The sequence below is a fragment of the Ursus maritimus genome, unplaced genomic scaffold, assembly GCF_017311325.1.
Source record: "Ursus maritimus isolate PB19 unplaced genomic scaffold, ASM1731132v1 scaffold_24, whole genome shotgun sequence".
Lineage (NCBI taxonomy): Eukaryota > Metazoa > Chordata > Mammalia > Carnivora > Ursidae > Ursus > Ursus maritimus.
Genome location: NW_024424897.1, coordinates 34,704,361 through 34,726,929, shown reverse-complemented (window position 1 = coordinate 34,726,929; position 22,569 = coordinate 34,704,361). Strand labels below are relative to the sequence as shown.

Genomic DNA, 22,569 nt, shown 5'->3' with positions numbered 1-22,569 from the left:
ATAGGCATGGGCTTTATTAGCATACTTCCTTGGGAGCATCAGGCCCTAGCCTTATCCCAGGGGGAAAGATTCTGGTGAAGTTGGGTGTACGTATTTTTAAATTCACTGAAATGTACACTTGAGATTTATGCATTGCACATGTAAAATTTTACTACATGTAACTTTAGCATATGAAAATTTTCAATAAAGAAAAAAATTAAGAGCTCTTAAAAATTAAAAAATGAAAGCAAAAGGAGATCAATTAAGATTGGAAGGCAAGGTTAAAGAAATCTCCCAAAAAGTAGTAAAAAGACAAAGATAGAAAAAGGTAAGAAAATTAGAGGATCAGTCCAGGAGCTCCAACATTCAAATACAAGAGTTTCAGGGGGGAAAAAAAAATCTGAGAGAGGAAATCACCTATAAGATAATTAAAATGAATTTCTCAGAACGAATTCAGGACATCAACTTCAGGTTAGAGCCCATTTTTAGTAGCCAATAGGTGAAAACAGAGCCATACTAAATGACAACACTGTGAAATTTCAGAACACTGTGAATAAAGATCCTATAAGCTTTCATAAACAGAAACAAATACATTGGTCCAAGAATTAGAATGGTACTGGATATCTTAACAAGACAGGAAACCAGGCTAAAAAATGAGCAATACTTTTTCAAAATTTTAAAGAAAAATGATTTCTAACTTAGAATTCTAACTCAGACACTTACAACAGTCACATGTAAGGACAGACTTAAGGTATTTTTATAAGGTATTTTTAGACTTACAAATCTCAAATAATTTACTTCATATAAATTCTTTTTCAAAAAGTTCCTGGAGGAAGTCATCCACCAAAACAAGAGAAAATCCAGAAAGCAGAAGACATGGGATAGAGGTTAACCAAAGATCTAGTACAGAAGAATCCCCAGGATAAGGGTGAAGAGAGTTCCCAGGATCATCACTATGGACCACTATGGTTACAAAGAGTAACCAATCCAGTCTGAAACCAGTCCACAGGCTACATGCAAACATCGGAAGAAACTGACAACATGTGATAATATTGAGAGGAGATGTGGACAAGTGACAAGAGTGTATGCAGGACTGAATTAGTGATAAATACTTAGAATACTAAACAAATATAAATAAAACCACAATTATTAGCTCTAGGGAAAACCAAAAATTGCACTACAAAAATAATCACAGCTTACTACATAACTTGAGCTGTGAATCATACGTGTACACAGTCATAAGGTAAACATTAAATATTTATCTAACCAAAATTACCATACAACTCTAGTGGCAGGATGAAGTAATAAGGACTCGGGAAGAGGAAGTGGCTAAGGGAGAAGGAGGGGGAAGAAAGCTAAATTCTCATGCTCAGAAGTGGAAAGTCAACAGATAATGCCTAAAACTGAAAAATCAGTACCAAATACCAAAGATCAACTAAAAGAATATACAGTAGTACCTTCTGGGAAAGAGAGAATGCCAAGAATAGGCAACTGCATCTTATTCAACAATTTTTTTAATTCAACAAAACTTATGCAAACTATTTAACACTTCAAACTATATGAATGTATAACACTGATAAAAATAGACAACTCAGAAAAGGCAAGATACAAAATCCCAGGTATGTTATGATTAAAACAACATGAAAATATAAAGCATTTATGAGAAAAAGGAATAAAAGCAAATAGTTAGCTGTGTTAGGTGACAGGATCATTAGTGGAATTTTCTCCGTTTCCCAACCAATCTCTCAGTAATGTTATATTGCTTTATAATTTTTAAACAAATTTTACAAAGATGCTGTTTGGTTGTTAGCTGACATTCCTATCTGCCTTTGCTTACAATGCTCCCTCCTCTACGAATATCAACCTCCTTCTTGCAATGGCACCTGAACAACCAATCCTCTTTTAAAATTTGAGTTAAAACATCATCTCTTTTGGGGCGCCTGGGTGGCTCAGTCCGTTAAGCAGAGGACTCTTGGTTTTGGCTCAGGTCGTGATTTCCCAGGAGATCAAGCTTGAAACTACTCTTGATAGGATTTTCTACAAAGAAATAAAACACTAGTTCTGATATTTTAAATTATACCATACTACGTAAATATTATCATTGGGCATTTAAAGGAACATCTATAATGAACTGTAAATTACATAACACAATGCCAGAATTTGCATTCTAGGACCATAAACATATACACAAATCCATGAAGTGTATGAATAACACAGACTAAGTTATTTCTTTGGTTAACACTGTTTCTCCTTTTCCTATTTTTAAATGTAGCAGAAATAAGTAAATAAATAAATGTAGTAGAGCTGAGTATATTTCATGGATAAAGCCAGAGTTAGGATTACCTTTAGAGCATCGATTTGGTAGAGGCAATCTGACAGAAAGCTACAGAAGTTAAGTCTAAAATGCCAGTCAGAGTTGAGATGTAAATTCTTTTTTTTTAAAGACTTTATTTATTTGACAGAGAGAACATAAGTAGTCAGAGGGAGAAGCAGGTTCCCCGCTGAGCAGAGAGCCCAACGCAGGGCTCAATCCCAAGACCCTGAGATCATGACCTGGGCCGAAGGCACACGCTTAACCGACTGAGCCACCCAGGTGCCCTGAGACGTAGCACAAAATGACAGAATGACAAAAATTTCAACAGCAAAGTGAAAAAAGTAAATATGAACTTGACATGTCATTTTTAATTTTTCTAAACTAATATGGTAAGACAGGATAATTCATATCTTTCAATGTGTGTAATTGGAAAACAATAAATCAGAATATGCACTGCATTTTTACTATCATTTAATTTTTTGCCAACTATACTTTTTTTATTTTATGAAAAGTAACAACTTCTAAAAGATGAAGAAATTTAATTTCTTCCTTGGAGTACCCTAACTATAACTGCACTAAGTTACAATATATCGATAATGGTATTAATGTTTAACACAACATTAAAGTATTAATAATCAATTAGAGCCAGTTAAACAATGTTCAAAAATGGAAAAAAATTTTTCAGACTAACATAGCATATCACAGCCTCCAGTCTAGAGTAAGTTTTTCCAATATATGAAGTTACAAAAAGCCACTGCCAACAGATAAAAACTTCTGGAAGAATTATTAGATAAATGACTGACAACCTCTATTAAAAATGCACAGAACACTGCTGTAATAAAATTTTGATATGCAAAGGACTACATCTAAGGGATTACATAGCTAAAAAGAAACCTCTCACAGACAGTATTTATCACCCCCTTAAACTCACCTATTAATCTATATATGTCCATTAAGATATATTAACTTTTAAGAACCTGCCCCCAGACAGTAAGTTGAAAAAACACAGGCAGACCTTTCTTTAAAAGAGTGCCTACTAAAACAAAAGACTTTAAAACATATAAATGTCATTTGCATCACTAAGTAGCAATCATAAAATGTCTCTACTCCCATAGCATATATAACACATAAGCCTTAGGCCTCTACGGTACTTGGGTTAACAAAGGTTCAATGTTTAGAATTCATGAAGACACAGGCAATTCTCGTTCTTAAGGAAGAGACTACCTGCTACCATTTGTTATGTGTTTGCAGTAATAGAGGTCGACCTTTTCAATGGTCCTCAAAGAATAGCCTGACTTTCCACCCTGGCTAAGATTCGATAATAAAGCTGGCTCCCCTCTGCTTTCATTATACACAGCACTGCTTTTACGAACTGTTTGCCTTTTATTTATCCATGAGCTGTGTGGATTATTTGGAAAATTATTTCTAAAGGATTCTCTTTATTTGGGGAGGAGAGGGTCTGTTGGATACAGGAAGTAGGGTTCTTTCTATTGTGGTTTTCTGCAACTATGAGGTCAATCTTTCAGAGCTTTGTGGTTTTATCTCTGCACAATCAAAAACATTAAATTCAAAACTACCTGATATCATGAAAATTAAAAACTTCTGAGCATTAAAAGACCCTATCAAGAACATGAAAAACACCCCACAGAATGGGAGAAAATAACTGCAAATCACCTGATAAGGAATTACTATCCAGAATACAAGCATGACCTCATTTTATTGTGCCTCACTTTTCTGCACTTTGCAGATACTGTGGGGTTTTTTTTACAAATTGAAGGTTTTTGGCAACTCTACTGGTACCATTTTTTCAACAGCATTTGCTCATTTCATGTCTCTGTGTCACACTTGGTAATTTTCAGAATATTTCAAACTCTTTCATTATTATATATTTGTTACGGTGCTCAATGATCAGTGATCCTTGATGTTACTATTGTAATTATTTTGGGGCACCACGAACCCTGCCCATATAAGACAGCAAACTTAACTGGTAAATGTTGTGTACATTCTGACTACTCCATCAGCTGGCCACTCCCTGGTCCTTCTCCCTCTCCTTGGGTCTCCCTATTCCCTGAGAAACAGTACTGAAATTAGGCCAATGAATAACCCTACAGTAGCCTCAAGTGTTCAGGTGAAAGGAAGAGCCCCACATGTCTCACTTTAAGTCAAAAACTAGAAGTGATTAAGTTTAGTGATTAATCTTGAAAGGCATGTCAAAAGCTAAAACAGGCCAAAAGACAGGCCTCTTGCGCCAGTTAGCCAAATGGTGAATGCAAATGAAAAGTTAAAAGCACTATTCTAGTGAACACACAAATGACAAGAACGTGAAACAGTCTTATTGCTGATACAGAGAAAGTTTTAATGGTCTGGAAAGATCAAACCAGTCAAAACATTCCCTTAAACCAAAGTCTAATCCAGAGTAAGGCTCTAATTCTCTTCAATTCTATAAAGGCTGAGAGAGGTAAAGAAGCTGTAGAAGAAGAAAGACTGAAGCTAGCAGATGTTGGTTCATGAGGTTTAAGGAAAGAAGCGGTCTCCCTACCATAAAAGTGCAAGGTGACACAGCAAGTGCTGATGTAGAAGCTGCCACAAGTTATCCAGAAGATCTAGCCAAGATAATTAATGAAGGTGGCTACACCAAACAAGATTTTCAATGTAGATGAAACATACTGAAAAAAGAGGTCACCTAAGACTTTCATAGCTGAAGAGGAGAAGTCAATGCCTGGCTTCAAAGCTTCAAAAGACAGACTGCCTCTCTTGTTAGGGTCTAATGCAGGTGGGGACTTTAAGCTGAAGTCAATGCTATTTTACCATTCTGAAATACCCAGGGTCCTTAAGAATTAATGCTAAATCCACTGCCTGTGCTGTAAAATGGAACAAAGCCTGGATGACAACACATCTGTTTACAACATGATTTACTGAATATTTTAAGCCCACTGCTGAGATCTTTTGCTCAGAAAAAAAGATTCTTCTCAAAATATGGATGTTCACTGATAATGCACCTGGTCACCTAAGAGCGCTGATGGAGATGGAGGAGATTAATGTTGCTTCCATGCCTGGTAACACAACATTCATTCTGCAGCCCACATATCAAGAAGTAATTTCAACTTTCAAATCTTTTTCTTTAAGAAATACATTTCATGGGGCGCCTGATCTTGGCATCATGAGTTGAAGCCCCATGCTGGAGGGAGAGTTTACTTTAAAAAATAAAAAACAGGGGCGCCTAAGTGGCTCAGTTGGTTAAGCATCCGACTCCTGACTTTGACTCAGGTCATCATCTCAGGATCCTAAGATCAAGCCCCACGTCGGGGGCTCTGCATGCTGGGCATGGAGCCTGCTTAAGATTCTCTCTCTCGGGGCGCCTGGGTGGCGCAGTCGTTAAGCATCTGCCTTCAGCTCAGGGCGTGATCCCAGTGTTATGGGATCGAGCCCCACATCAGGCTCCTCAGCTATAAGCCTGCTTCTTCCTCTCCCACTCCCCCTGCTTGTGTTCCCTCTCTCGCTGGCTGTCTCTATCTCTGTCAAATAAATAAATAAAATCTTAAAAAAAAAAAAAAAGATTCTCTCTCTCCCTCTGCCCCTCCCCGCTCATGCTCTCGCTCTCTCTAAAAAAAGAAATAAATTAAAGAAAAAAAGAAATAAATTTTGTAAGACTATAGCTGCCACAGAAAATGATTCCTCTGATGGATCTGGGCAAAGAAAATTGAAAACCTTCTGGAAAGGATTCACCATTCTAGATGCCATTAAGAACATCTGTGATTCACGGGAATGGGTCAAATATCAATATTAACAGGAGTTTGAGAAAAGCTGATTCCAACCTTCATGGATGACTCTGAGGGGTTCAAGAGTTCAGTGGAGAAACTGCAGATGTGGTGGAAATAGCAAGAGAACTAGAATCAGAAGTGGAGCCTGAAGATGTAACTGAATTACTGCAATCTCATGATAAAAGTTTAACAGTTGAGGAGTTAATTTTTATTAATGAGCAAAGAAAGTGGTTTCTTGAGATGGAATACACTCCTCATAAAGATGCTGTGAAGACTGTTGAGGGGTGCTTGGCTGGCTCAGTCAGAAGAGCATGCAATTCTTGATTTCGGGGTCATGAGTTCGAGCCCCACACTGGCTGGAGAGATTATTTTAAAAAATAATAATAAACTATAAAAAAGATTGTTGAAATGACAACAAAGGATTTAGAATATAAACTTAGTTGATAAAGCGGCAGCAGGGTTTGAGAAGACTGACTTCCAATTTTGAAAGTTCTACTGGAAGTAAAATGCTATCAAACAGCATCACATGCTACAGAGAAATTGTTTGCGAAAGGAAGAATCAATCAATGCAGCAAACTTCACTGCAGTCTTATTTTAAGAAATTGCCATACCCACCCCAACTTTTAGCAACCACAACCTTGAACAGCCAGTAGCAATCAACACCAAGGCAAGACCCTCCACCAGCAAAAAGATTCCAACTCACTGAAAGCTCGGAGATGGTTAGCATTTTTTTTAAATAAAGTGTTTTGGGGGCAACAGGATGGCTTAGTTGGTTAAGCATCTGACTCTTGGTTTTAGCTCAGGTCATGATTTCAGGGGTCATGGGATCGAGCCCCATGCCAGGCTCCATACTCAGCAGGGAGTCTGCAAGAAGAGTCTCTCCCTCTGCCCCTCCCCCACTCACTTGAACACATATGCACACACACACACTCTCTCTAAAATAAATAAATCTTTAAAAAATAAATAAATAAAAATAAAATAAAATAAAATAAAAAAACATAAATAATAAAGTATTTTTTAAACTAAGGTACATATATTGCTTTTTTAGACATAATGCTATTTCACACTTAACAGACTACAGTATAGTGTAAACATAACTTCTATATAATAGAGCATAGGAAAACATGCTCAACATCACTAGCCATTAAAGAAACAAAAATCAAAACTACAATGAGATACTATTTCACAACCACTAGGATGGCTTAAATAACAAAGATAACAAGTGTAGTCAAGGATGTGGAAAAATCGAAACCCTCATACATGACAGGGAGTAGTGTAAAATAGTGCAGCCACTTTGGAAAACAGCTTGGTAGTTCCTCAAACTGTTAAACATCAAGTTACCATATGACCCAGCAGTTCTACTCCTAGGTATAGATTTAAAAGAACTGAAAGCAGGGACTCGGATCTTTGTACGTCAATATTCATAGCAGCATTATTCACAATAGCAAAAAGGTGAAAACAATCTAAATGTCCATTAACAGATGAATGAATAAACAAAATGTAGCATATACACAGTATTCAGCCAGAAGAAGGAATGAAATTCTGCTACATGCTACAACATGGATGAACCTTGAAAACATTACGCTAAATGAAAAAAGACACGAAAGGATAAATATTGCATGATTCTACTTATATGAGGTACCTAAAATAGGCAAATTCAAAGAAAAAAGTAGAATGGAGGTTACCGGGGACTGGGGGGAAGGGAAAATGGGGAGTCGTTTAGGGACTACACAATTTCTGTTTGGGATGACGAGTTCTGGAAACGAATATTGGTGATGACTGCATAATATTATGAATGTACTTAATGACACTGCATTATACAATTTAAAATGGTTCAGGGACGCCTGGCTGGCTCAGTCAGTGGAGCATGCAACTCATGATCTCAGGGTTGTGAGTTCAAGCCCCATGCTGGGTATGGAGATTACTTAAAAGTAAAATCTTAAGGAAAATAAAATAAAATAGTTCGAACAATAAATTTCACCTTATATATAATTTAACCACAATAATAAACTGCTAAAGCCAGAAAATAAAACTATGTATGTACCTAAGCTTGTGAAGATCAGACAAAAATTCACATGAAATATTTCGTAAGTCCCTTACAACAATCCTAACACATATGGTTGAAAATAAAATACTGATCATAAGGTGATACTCCTATCACAATCAGAAATCACAACTTAGTGCAATTTTTGCTTTCTCTCTCATACATATGATAAAAAGCATATTTACTTATTTGTCAATACTAAAATCACAAGAGATACTGGTAAGTAGTCATCATCTTGGGTGCATTGTCAAACCCTCAAACTGACGCAAATATGTAAGAAAAGCAAAAGTCTCCTAAACTCCTTTCCAACCTACAACTGTCTAACTTCTAATAAATTCTTCTAGCATATATAGAACTGCCATGTCATGCAGTTCTCTTGGACCTATAATTTTAACTTTCAGTCACATTCCTATAAACTTGCAAATTGGGAGTTTGAGATATGAGCCACATGTTAAACACTCAGAAAAAAACATGAAAATGAAAGTTAAAAGAATACTTAATAAGATAACTTGATTTTAAAAAGCAACACACCACAATTATATAAAGGCACCAACTGACTAACCATCTGGTTCTCTCCATCATCAAGCATATGCTGAACACCTATTTGTACTTAAAACAATGCAAAGTGGTTTAAAAAAAAAAAGATTTCTCCTCAAGAAACTTAAAATCGAGTGGGGAAATTAAATTAATACACATAAAACAATACCATATGTATGTAAAAAATATTCAAATACCAAGGATACAAATTAAGAGTCATAGGAATTCAAAGGAGATAGGTGCTCTATAGTCCAGGAATGTCCCAGAGAAGATGTAGGCAAAATCTAGAAGTCCAGAAAGATGAGTAAAATCAAATGAAAATGAACCCTTCATCATCTAGCTTCATTTTGCCTGCTCAACACTTTGTACGATATAAAATTAGAATAGATGAAGGTAGAGAAAAAGTCACTCCACATAAGAGAAATCACAGAAATACAAAATGAAAAGAACAAACCAATTGGCCCACATTTTAGATATTAAAAAATTTAAAGTAGAAGGGCACCTGGATGGCTCAGTCAGTTAAGCATCTGACTCTTGATTTTGGCTCAGGTCTGTGGGTTGTGATCAAGCCCCACATCGGGTTCCATACTGGGCATGGGCCTGCTTGGGATTCTCTCTCTCTCCCTCTGCCCCTTCCCCATTCCCCACCCCGCCTCACGTGCCCATGGGCACTCTCTGAAAAAGAAAAAGCAAGTAGAAGTACATACTAAATTACGTTATTTGAAAAAATTGCATGGAATTTTGCCAGGATTTTACCATGTTTTCCTATTCACACCAATAAGTATTTGCTATTTATGAAAAATTTGTCTCAAAACCAATCAAATCAAGGCTCACCTGCAAAATGTCAGTACTAAATTTAATCAAAGCTGCTAATTATAACAAATTACAAATCTACAAGTCATTGCATATGAGATTGTGTTTCCTTTTTCCTTCATATTTTCTACCAAGTGCTTCATGGATTCAGGTAACTTCAGCTTAGGGTCAGCAGGTATTCTTTTTAACCTAAATTTTAAATGTTTCTATTCCTGGAACATTTGGAATATTTGTATAAACGTCATGAAACAACTATAATTTACCCTGTAAAAATACAATTTACCAGATTATCACTATTAGTTTTATTCTGTCAGCTTTCTATCTATTCAAAGGGCACTAAGTTGTCCTATTCATTCAATCAACATTTTAATAAGCCCTGCCAATTACCTTCTAGGTCCCAGATTCTCTAGGATTTCAGAACTCACATAAAACACACAGCCAATTAAACTATCAGCTATAATGCAGTGGGATAACCAGTACGATGAAAGTGTGTTACAGCAGAAAGGGGGAGGAAAAGTAGGAGTGATATCAGGGAAGACTACTGAGAGGACTTGATGCCTGGGCTTAGTTTTGATGGATGAGGATCCAGTGAAGCAGACAGTTCAGGGATCAGGATGCACGTCAATTCATCAATAAGCATGTACTCCATGCCAGCCACTACACCAGCTTCTGGAAATAAAAATAATACAATTGCCCTAATTTCAAGATCCTAGTAATCTTTTCAGGAATTTACTTCATGAAGAAAAGCCTTAAAATATGGTCTTAGGGGCGCCTACGTGGCTCAGTCGTTAAGCGTCTGCCTCCGGCTCAGGGCGTGATCCCAGGGTCCTGAGATCAAGCCCCATATCGGGCTCCCTGCTTCTTCCTCTCCCACTCCCCGAGCTTGTGTTCCCTCTCTCGTTAGCTGTCTCTCTGTCAAATAAATAAATAAAATCTTTAAAAATAAAAAATAAATAAAATTTGGTCTTAAAAATGAGTTCACATCTCATTAAAAAAAATGAGTTCACCAAGCACACACATAAAAAGTAAATATTCTACGATTTTATTTATAGAAGACTCAAAAATAGGTGAAACTAATCTACAGGAACAGAAGTCAGAACAATGGTTACCTCTGAGGGACAGTATCAACCTGGAGAGGGCAAGAGAGAGCCTATAGGAGTGCTGGAAATGTTCTCTATCTTGGTTTTGCATGGTGGCTGCTTGGGTACATAGCTAAAATTTCATCAAGCTATACAGCATCATTGTGCACTTCAGTGAGTGTTAAGTAATAAAGGAAGGCATTCCAAGATCTGGAAGCAGCATTTAAAAGGCACAGAGTGTTCGGGCAGGGGCCAAAACACAGAAACTACCAGGGCTTCCCACACTAAAGACCAACTTCAAATCACAGGGTGTTGGGTACCTTCTTCCACTGATGAGCATCTGAATAAAATGAACAGATGTATATTTCAGAAAGGTTATTCTGGTGGAAATATGAAGAATGGATTGAAAAGGTAGCAGACTAACAATAGTCCAGAGGACAGATGAAGGCCTTATCTAGGCAATGACTTTAAAGATGGAGAAGAAACAAAAGATAATAAAGGTAGCACCAAAGGGACACTTTGATCAATTAAATGTGAACAGAGAAAACAAAGAGCCTCAACTGATAACCACGTTTCTGGCTTGGGCCCATGGGTAAACCAAACACATGCAATATGTAAGCAGATCTGTGGAAAAATAAGTTACATTTAGTTTGGAACTCTGCTGAAATAATATAAAAAAGTACGCTCCACTCAAAATGAAGCATTTTTCTATAAGATGTTATTTACTGCCAAGTGTTCATTCAACTGATATCCTATTTCTTTCATTATTTAAATATATTTGCTTGACGGGCACCTGGGTGGCTCAGTCAATTAAATATATTTACCTGGCAATCTTCTGTCAAGCTCAATTTATATCTATATGGTACCAGTGATGTAACAATAAAAAAATGCTTCCACCATTCAATAATTACTCCTTACTATACCTCTAAACCTATAAAGAATGAACAATTTCTTGTCCTTCCATAATTAGATGTAAAGAGGTATTCTTACCTCAGCATCTGACAAATAACTTCTGATCTATAAAACTCCACACAGTGAAAGATTTCATTTATGGATGCTTGCTTAAACTAAAGAATCTCTAAACCAAATTTATTAATCAAACAACTGTTCTAATCCCACCACAGCTTCCTACCTCAGCTGCTCACCAACAGATTCCAGAACCAACTTTAAAGCAGAGCCAAAAATGACACAATAACATTGTAATACAACTAACAACTTTTAAAGGCAAAAGATACATTTAAATCTATGTACACAGATATAAAAATACGAGTTTTAAGCCTCAGGGCATATACCCATGAGCACACAAACATTTATCCTGAACCAACTTTTCTCTAAAAGTATAATCTGGTTTTTAGAAAAGACTGCTTTGATATGCAATTCAGTCATTCTATAAACATGTACTGAGTAGCTAACATAGCACAAAAAACATGCAGTTGCTAGAAATATAGCAATGAACAAAACAGACATGCCCCCACTGTCAGGGAGTTTTAGAATCTAGTGGTACATGATCAGGAAAACTACATTCTAGGACAATGTCTTCCTCCTACTCCAGTTTCTAACTGACCATGCAATGAATCTGCCCTAAGGCTTAAATTAAGACCCACATGACCAGAGATCAAGTATAAGAATTACTAAAAAGGAACTTCAGAATAATTACTTGGTAAAAAAAAAAAAACAAAAAAAAACCAAAAAACAAAAAAAACCATAGAGAGCCTCCTGGAAACTGAAGAGAAGAAGAGAGATACAAGAATTAATTTAAGGTAAGAAGGCACCAGCTCAAAAATAAAGGTCTCAAAGCTTTACCTCCCATGCACCCTTCTTCAGGAAGCTACTAAAGGATGAGTTCCACTAAAATAACACAGTAAGTCAAGAAAGAGGAAACAAGGGATACAGAAACATGGGCTTCAACACAGAACAGTGAAGGAAATCTCCATGATAATGGTGAAAGAAAATCCGAGGATGGCAACTATGGTTCAAGTACAAGGGCAATAGGTATAGATTGAAGCAGGCCAAAAGACTCCAAGAAAACTTTCCAATATAAGGAACTGAGTTAACATCTGATGTGTATTAACATATGGATAGAGTTGGGGCACCTGGGTGGCTCAGTCGGTTAAGCATCTGCCTTCAGCTCAGGTCATGATCCCAGGGTACTGGGATCGAGTCCCACAATGGGCTCCTTGCTCAGCGGGGAGCATACTTCTCCCTCTGCCTCTGCCTGCTGCTCCCCCTGTTTGTCTCTCTCTCTCCGACAAATAAATAAAATCTTAAAACAAAACAAAACATATAACAAGATGAGGAAATGGGAGTATCGAAGGAGCAAATGCGTGTATCTGGAGGACAGACAGCAGTGAAATAAAGAGCTAAAGCGTGTCTGCCTTCACATCCCGGGATCAAGCCCCATGCTTCTCCCTCCTCCCGGCTCATGCTCTCTCTCTCTCAAATAAGATCTCTCTTAAAAACTAAACTAAACTAAAAACACACATATGGATAGATTTAACAACTGGTAGGAACTTTGGGGGTTGACTTACAGTAAACAGAAACCTAAGCAAATAAAATAGAAAGCAATTATTACAGGAAATATTTAGGAGGAAATCAAGTACACAGGAAAGAAAAAGTAATCCTACTGTATTAAACCACTTAGCTGTGAAAAAGCATTTATAAAGACCTAATTATGTAATTACTGAACAATGATCTAACCAAAATTTTAAAATATATATAGCAGGGTGCCTGGATGGCTCAGTCGGTTAAGTGTGTCTGCCTTCGGCTCAGGTCATGATCCCGGGCTCCTTGCTCAGTGTGGAGCCTGCTTCTCCCTCTGCCTCTGCCTGCTGCTCCCCCTGCTTGTGTTCGCGCTCGCTCTCTCTCTGACAGACAAATAAATAAAATCTTAAAAAAAAAAATATATATATATACACACACACACACACACCAAAATGAGGAAATGGGACTATAGAAGGAGCACATGTGTGTATTTGGAGGACAGGTAGTAGTGAAATAAAGAGCTAAACCCCAATCTTTAATAGCGGAATGCCAATAAATATTCCTTCAATGGAAAAAAACGTATCGCTATGCATGTATTATTTGGAGACATAATGTAAAGACCAAATTAATAAATTTAAAATATTAAAAGTATTGGCAAGTAGAGGAAAACTGGCAAGGGAGAGAGGAAAACAGTACTATTTTCCTAACAAACCCTGTAGAACTATTTGATTCTAAATTATGCACATATATCACTGTGATAAAAATTAAAACTAAAAGACTAAGAAATGAAGGTGGGAGGGAGGAGCATTAGCCATGGAATATAAGACAAAAAGAACCCTGGGCCAAAAAAAACCCAATACGTAAAATTTTATTTATTTATTTTTAATTTTTTTAGTGCGTTCTATGCCCAATGTGGGGCTCAAGCTCACAACCCGGAGTTCAAGAGTCACCTGTTCTACCACCTGAGCCAGCCAGGTGCCCCTAAAATTTATTTGTAAATCACATGGACTATTTAGAAACAATGAGAGCACTCTATGTTGACATGGATTTCATTCTCGGCTTCCAAAGTAACACTATACAACATTTTAAGCAAAAAAGTTTGCAACTCTAACCTTACATTTGGCAGTAGGATGCTACTTGTCATCAGAGATGAAAAGTACATGAAAATCATTGTGTAAAAATAAATCATTTCATGAGCAAAATTATTAAATATTGTATTTTACCAAAAGACATTCTCAAGTGTTCATGAACATAATACTTAATGCCATACTAGTCTCTTAATGTCTACTCAGGAATTTAATTAGGTATCTAAACTTAAATATCTGAGCAGACAAAATTATATACCGTACTTAAGGTTCTTAACATTTTTAACTATCATTCAAAACGTTTAGCACGTTTTTCTAAGTTGATTAAAGGAAAAGAAATCTTGAGATCAATACATCGCTGAGTTTACTCAATCCCTATCAGTACTCAATCCTTTACCCTCCAACCTTACAAACATTATGCAAGTTCTCCAAATCTTCTATCATTTATTACATTTATACATTCACCGAACCATCCACTATTTACTTAGCACTTAAAATATACCTGTCGTGGCACTGGAGATTCATCATCACGTCTGACAAAAAAACATGTTAATTATATATTATGATAAAGGCTATGAATGAACCACACAGAACAGTGCAATACTGACAGACTACTTCATAGAAGATAGTAAGAGAAGGCCTCACTGGGGCCATCAGAGCTCATACTTCAGGTATGAACAATGAGCCAGACCTGTGAAAATTTGTAGGCATCCTTTCCAGACTGAGAGGAAAGGAGTAACAGGATCTGATTTGAATTTTAGGATTACACTGGCTGTGTGTGAAACCAGAAAACCACTGCATAGTATCTTAGCGAGAGATGATGGCAGCTGGAACTAGAGTAGTAGCAGTGAGACGAAGAGAAGTTAACAGACTGGAATGGACACCAAACTAACAGGAGTAAATGACAAACTCAAACTGGGGATAAGAAGATAGGTCAGATGGCCAAAGGAAAAGGATGAAATGAGAAAGTCTATCGACTCTTGGTTTTAGCAACTATGTTACAATAGTGGTACCATTTACTATGGTGAAAAAAAAAGACTAGGGGAGGACTACTTTGATAAAAGGGTCCTTTTCATAATAGAATATCTTCAGTCTTTCATGAGTCATTAGAAAAAGGCAAGAAACCACAGCAAACCTTAAAAGGCTCTTCCCTCAAGGGCTACAATGCTGAAACAATCTAACTTCTTTAAGGAAATGAAAGAGAAGCTGGAGAACTTCTCTGTAAAACTTCATTTTATTATTTTTTAAAGATTTTATTTATTATTTGACGGGGGGGGGGAAGAAAGAGTACAAGCAGGGGGAGCAGCAGGCAGAGAAAGAGGGAGAAGCAGGCTCCCCACTGAGCAGAGGGCCAGATGCAGGGCTCAATCCCCAAACCCCAGGATCAGGACCTGAGCCAAAGGCAGACCTGTAACTGACTAAGCCACCCAGGTGCCCCTGGAAAACTTCATTTTAGCAGTTTTCCTTTAATGCAGTCCAGTATCAAGGACTCCAAGAACCATGTTATAGCAAGGTCTTGATATATCAATTTTTCTGAACCTTGTTTACAAGATAGTGATAAACTTGAGATTTCCCTGAAATAAAAAGAGCCTTATGTTAATGAACACTAAATCCCTAAATCAGAAGGGTGTTAAAGGAAGGCCTTCAGTTTTGAATAGCTAGAGGTCTTCTAATGGATAGGTCTCTGACTTTAACAGTAAATCTAGAACTACTAGTTTTATCAGGCTTTTGTCAGTAATTAACTATGCACCTTTGACTTCCAAGAGATCTTTACTATTATATAAGAGGAACAAGAGAATTTATTAACATAAAGAAAGAGGTGGAGTGGCTCAATTTATTAATTTTTTAAAAAGCAGATTTTGTTTATTTATTTACTTAAGCAATCTACACTCAGCATGGGCTTGGAACTCACAACCCCAACATCAAGAGTCAATGGTCCTAAGACTGAGCCAGCCAGGTACCCTTAGACTGGCTTAATTTAAACACATTTATCATGAAGCCCAAAGGGTAAAAGCAGAAGCATAAACAGCCCTGAACAGAGAAGCCATGCTTTCTGGATATGGTATGAAAAGAACTCTGAGTTTGAAGTCTTCTCGATACCATTCTCAGACCATCAATCATTTTTTTAATTGCAGTATAGGTGACATACAATATTAAGTTTTAGTTGATTTGACAGTTATATACGTTACAAAATGCTCACCATGACTAGTATAGTTAGCATCTGCCACCATACAAAGTTATTACAATATTATTGACTATATTCTCTGTTCTGTACCTTCCATCCCCGTGACTTAATTATTTTATAACTGGAGTTTGTACCTCTTAATCTCCTTTACCTATTTCACCCATTCCCCCACTCTCCTCCTCTCTGGCAACCACTAATTTGTTCTCTATATTTATGAGCTTGTTGCTCTTTGTTGCTGTTGGTTTATTCATTTGTTTTGTTTTTTAGGTTCATGAAATCATATGGTATTTGCCTTTGTCTGACTTGTTTCGTTTAGCATAATACCCTCTAGATCTAACCATGTTGTCCCAAATCAAACCACCAACTTTTAATTCATAAATAAAATCCCTACACCTGTGCAGCTGTTTAACATCAAAGCTTCTAATCCAGCTCTCAGCATTAATCTCTAGTACTTCAAATCCAAAAACAGATTTCCTACAGTCACAGCAAGAGTAATAATCACTTCTCTAACTTTTCCTGTGATCTACCATATAATCAAGTGCCAAAAATCTTCTTTCTCCTGAGAAAACACCTCACGATTAGCAGGTCACCACATTCTCAGTTCTAGGTACTTACACATCTTTCTGGAAGGCAACCCTGAATGCTGTCACTGTGAAGTCTCTCTACCCAAGCACAAAGACAAACAATGAACAAGAAAAAACAAACAACAGCTGTCCAGTTTGGTAAATGGGGAGGCCATTAACCATCAAGTGATGTCACCTCATTCTGCTCATCCTCCCCAAATCCAGGGTTCATTGGTGTATTTATCTCCTCTTTGTCATGGACACTCCAAATGGAGTGTCGAACTGAAGATTATGAAGAACAGCACCTGTGTAATTACTTAGGTGACTACATATAAGCAGACTAACTTAAAACTGCCCCATTTTTCTCCTTTACATATAACAGCTGGTTAGGTATACTTGCAAATGGCTTAACCAAAACCTGTAATCCCACCCTAATGCCAGAGAGCTCACTGGTAAATTTAATAAATTCAGATAAAGGCAAATAAGTGCTTTAGTAAGAGAGAATAGCGCATCCCAGAAGGTAACGAGTGTGAAATTAAATTTTCATTTATACAATGATATATTATGCTAAACCAGCTAACGTTACATCATAGACAGTATAATATCAGTGAAATTTTAATATTAATACTCTGAAACTTGGTGAATAAAATCTTGGTTGGGGAGTCAATGTTTTAGAGCGTATGAGGGCTGGTGGATAATAAGCAAAATGCAAAGTACTGGAATCTTCAACTATTATACACTTAATTATTCCACTAGCAAAGACAACAACCTTTAAGAGATAAGGAAATTAAATTCTTTTCTAACACACAACTATTGAGCACATACTATGAAATGAGCAGTGTTAGGTACTTTCAGGCCAATATACCAACACACACTCTACATCCCCATAGCACTTCCTTTTATAGCACTGCAGCATTTAACATACTATATGTTAATCATTCATAAATAATATACATATATACTACTTTTTGAAAATATTGTCCATTATCAAACATACACAAAATAGAACTTTAAAAAGTTTTAGTATTTTATTTCCACCTCCCCTGCACTGTCCTTCATACACCTTGAGAGTATATACACTTCAGTGAACTGACCAGCCTACATATTCCTAGAGAGGGTCTTAGTTATCTCTGTTTCTTCAGTGCTTAAGTCACAGGCAGCGCTCGGTAAAAATTTGCTGAATGAATGAGCAAAGGAGCACTCAAAAACGTGAAACCACAGCATAATTTCTGACATGAAATATTTCATCACCCAACTACTTAGTCTACCATAAGTGCCAAATTCTCCTTAAAGGGATTAGAAGAAATTCACCCACTTTATTTTATTAACACAGTTTAAAAGCTAAGGACAATTTTAATTCAGCCAATTCTTGGGGGGGAGGGGGGAAGCCTTATAATTCTGTTTCCAGAAAGATGAAAAGGAGAGAGGAGAGGGAAGAGAGAATAAAGAACTGGAGATTTTTAAGGTTTCTTGGAGTTCTGAAATACTCTAAACTGCAATTCATCTTTCATTCAATGTTTTTTCTAATGCTATGTTCCAAGCATTTAGAATATATTTTTAGGAATACACAAGCCACAAACTTGGATGCAAGAGGAAGTGAAGAAAGATGAACATAGCTGCTAAATTCTCAGTATCCATGAAATACAGGAGACACACTTCAGAAAATACATGCAATCTAAACAAGGGCCAAGCCTTCAAGGAACAGCCTATTTGTGTTCTATTCAAGACTAGATAGATATAAAGAGGCCAAAAATAAAAGCTACCATTAATACATCTACCTTAAAATTTTTTAAGGTATGCTTTCAGAAAACTATTAATGTTTACATAACTGACATACAGTCTAGCTAAAACAGCATGCAAAATCAATCTTCCTAATTCCTAGAGCTTCTGCAATGTAAATAAGAAGTCACTAGACTGGCCTTCACTTAGGTCCGTGAGCCTTATCAGTCATTAACATAACACTCCATTTCCAAGACCCCATTTTAGAAGATAAACTGCCTGCAATGCCATGTTTGTTTGCAGCAATATATAGTTGGCTATTTTTTTTTAATATTACCTAATTACAGTTAGGCATTATTTACTGCTCAATAATTTTAACTAAAGCCAAGCGGGTAGGTACTTCAGTAGTTTATCAAGCTTGCTTTTTACTTATATAGTGATTCATGTAACCTACAGCTCGTTTTTCCAATCCTCTCCCTACCCTCCACCCCCAATCACCTTACAAGGAAGACTTTACGGAGAGAGGTTTCAGTACCTATTCAGATTCTTCACATACCCCTCAAAAGCTACCAAACCAGGGGCGCCTGGGTGGCACAGCAGTTGGGCGTCTGCCTTTGGCTCAGGGCCTGATCCCGGCGTTACGGGATCGAGCCCCACATCAGGCTCCTCCGCTATGAGCCTGCTTTTTCCTCTCCCACTCCCCCTGCTTGTGTTCCCTCTCTCGCTGGCTGTCTCTATCTCTGTCGAATAAATAAATAAAATCTTTAAAAAAAAAAAAAGTTCCCAAACCATTTTTTAGCTTTTTGACGTGCCCCTCGAAAGTTCCCAAAACATTTTTTAGCTCTATCAAAAGCTTTATAAATTCCTTCTATCATCTTAGTAAAAGAAATTCTGTAGTAAAAGCACTTGGGTGGGTCAGTCGGTTAAGCCTCTGCCTTTGGCTCAGGTCGTGATCCCAGGGTCCAGTGATGGAGCCCTGACTCAGACTCCCCGCTCAGCGGGAAGTCTGCTTCTCCCCCTCCCTCTGCTCCGTCCCCCTCTCATGCTCTCTCACGCTCTAATAAATAAATAAAATCTTAAAAAATAAAGAAGTTTTATAGTAATATCTAACACTTGGGGCACCTGGGCGGCTTAGTTGGTTAAGCATCTGTCTTCAGCTTGGGTCATGATCTCAGGGTCCTGCTCAGTGGGGAGTCTGCTTCTCCCTCTCCCTCTGCCCCTACCCCCACCCCCGCTCGTGGGCATGCTCTCTCAAATAAATGAATAAAAATCTTTAAAAATAAAGTCTAACATTTACTACAGTAAACGGAATGTTCAAAAGAATTACCCACTTTTTTAAAAAAGCTCCTGGTTTACATTTAGAAATACTATTTATCAACATGTTTCTCTCTTTTGCTTTTACTTTCCTCTGAAGCAAAACTAATAAAACATGAATTTATTCAAGGAATAGTTTAAAAAGGTTTTAACAAATATTTTTGCTACCTCTTCAAATATTCATTTTAAAATTCAACAGGCAAACACTTCATAATAAACTGAACAAAGACCTCCAATCAAATCAGTTTAAAATGCATCAACTATTAATTTCATTTATATTCACAAAGGTACTAAAATCTTAGTTCGATATGAGCATAAGCAAGGTAGAGTTTAATAAAAGTTAAATTTTAGAATTCCTTTAATGCAAGCTACATCACCCTCAAACTTAAAGAAACTGAACACTTCTGAACCATGAAGCTGTAAACCAATCTGACTGATGTCCTCTTTCATGCCATGTAAGCCACTGCCTAATTGAGGCCAGACCTGTCAGGCTCAACAGCATCCCGGAAATGACTAGCCTACTAGAGCTGGAAACACATCAAGAATTTGGAATATTTCTCATATTGAGAAAAAAGTTCAAGCGAGACTGTCCATAAGAACAATCATTACACTGTTCGGTAGAAAAAAGACAGAAAAAGCATATTTTTGTTATTCTGGCCAGGCCACAATGAATACACCTAAATTCTGTATCTATTTTCCCGTGATGTCCCTCTGAATTTATTTTTTGTTCCTACATACGAACAGAGTTCACTACTAAATCCTCATTTTGAATACCTGTCTTTTAATCCAATTTTTATTTTGTATCCTTAACCACTGACACCATCAACTGGAGCATGGCTGGTTTCTTGACTTAGAAACCTGTTAATAATGCCAAGCATCCAACCTGCTTTAAATGTTTCATTTCTTACCAAGAAAATCCATTAAATGTCGAAAAGAAATACAAGCATACATACATACACACACACATATACTCAAATCCCAGTCATGAAAAATTAAGTCACATTCCGGCCATAAACTGTGCCACAGACACTTCCAGTTAGCGTGTGCTTTAGTGATCACGGGCAGCGGTATCAGAGTAAGTGGTAGGGGGTTGGGGCTGTTAACAACACACTGTGCATCAGAGCCAATAAGCAGCAGGCTAGGACTGGCAGCAAGGCCGGTCTCTAAAGGGAGCTATAACACAATATCAGAATGCTGGATTTCCGAATGCCATTTTACGGGGAGGAGGGGGTAAGAACTGGGGATCAAGTGCAATGTAAGGCTCTGGCCAACGTCTAAGGAGATGAAACCTAAGACAAGGTCTTGTGGCAACACCAGCTGTCCAGTCTCATCTCACCTCAAATACAACTTAATTTCAGGTCGTTCTTATCAATGTCAGTCGCTCAGAGGGTGAGGGGGTGGCCGAAGTGCATGATGAAAGCCCCCTAGAGACTAGCAAAGGCCCTCGGAAAAGGCGGAGACTCTACAATTGGAAGGGGCTTCCAGCAGCAAAAGGAGAAGAGGGCTTTGCATCCGCCTCCCCTCTCCCTTCCAACCAAGGCTGTTGGGTACGAGCTCAGGATGTTGTCGGGTTTTATGAAGGAGTGATATGAGAAAATGGCAGTAAAGGATGAGGGGGGCTGGAAGGGCTGGTGCCACCCAAGAAAAGGGGGAGAGGACTTCCCTGGACACATCCAGGATAACAACGCCACCAAAGAGCACGGGCATTTCCCTACCAGCACCAGATACCCCTCTCTCTGGGAAAGCTGCTCCCCCTTCCATACGGTCCCAATTCCCAAACACTGCTCCCACCCGACCCTTCTCCCCAATAATATTCCCCATCGCTGGCCTCCTTTCCCTTCCGCCTCTGGCGCCCCACGCCCTCAACCTCTCCTCCCCTTCCCCGGTCACCCACCCTCGGGGCAGCCCGTCGCTGGCCTCCCCCGCAGCTCGCCCAGACCCCTCCCCCCTCACCTCTCCTCAGCGCCTCCTCGTAGCTGAGGAATCCGATCCGTGACTCCTTGGCGCCCATGCTCCCCTCATCCCCTCGGCCGGGGGTCGGAGCCTGATCTCGCCCCCACCCCCCCTCCCGCCCACGACTCGGCGTCCCTGGGTGACGGTGTCGGCGTCCCCCAGCCCCCTCCTCCCCCCACACTAACAAGTGCGGCTTCTGCCCCGGCAGCTCCTCCCGGCCGCCGCCACCGCCTCCATGCCGAATCACGTGACCCGATCCCACCCCGCCCCCTTCCCCTCCCTCCTACTCCGCCCTTCTCCTCTCTCCTCCCTTCCCTTTCCTCCTCACGCCCTCTTCCCTCCCCTCCCCCCTCCCGCCGGCCCCGCCGAGGGTCACCTGACCCGAGGCCGGGGATTGTTCCGGGTAATGGCCGCCAGGGGCCACACACTCCGCCCCGCCCCACGCTCTCCGCGCGCAGGAGCGTAGGGGAGGGGCCGGATCCCGCGCGTAACGCGTCATCCCGCAGCTTCCCGCCAATCCGAAGCCGCAAGGCCCGCGAGCCTCCGCCCACCTGAGGAGGCGACTTCCGGGGCGCTCGGGGCCGTGGCTCCCGCCCACCCGTTCTAGCGTCTAAAGGGCGGGGCCGGAGCAACTGGCGGTTGGTCTGTCCTTGGACAGGCCCTATCTTAGGTCGAACCTTAGGGAACCGGAGTCTGAGGGGAGCAGTGAGAGGAAGGGGCCGGAAGGGTAAAAACTCCAACG

At 38.8% G+C, this 22,569-nt stretch overlaps 1 protein-coding gene across 2 annotated transcripts in view; it reads right to left on the bottom strand.

The window, feature by feature from the left end:
* Positions 1–21,941, bottom strand: part of USP32 (ubiquitin specific peptidase 32) — a 196,841-nt gene extending 174,900 nt beyond the window's left edge. The window contains exon 1 of one of the 2 annotated variants that reach the window (XM_008695456.2): positions 21,828–21,941. In XM_008695456.2, coding sequence (XP_008693678.1) covers positions 21,828–21,885 — 58 coding nt within the window. In that variant the 5' untranslated portion in view covers positions 21,886–21,941. The remainder of the gene's footprint in view (positions 1–21,827) is intronic. The other variant, XM_008695457.2, reaches the window with a different exon arrangement.
* Between the last annotated feature and the right edge of the window lie 628 nt (positions 21,942–22,569).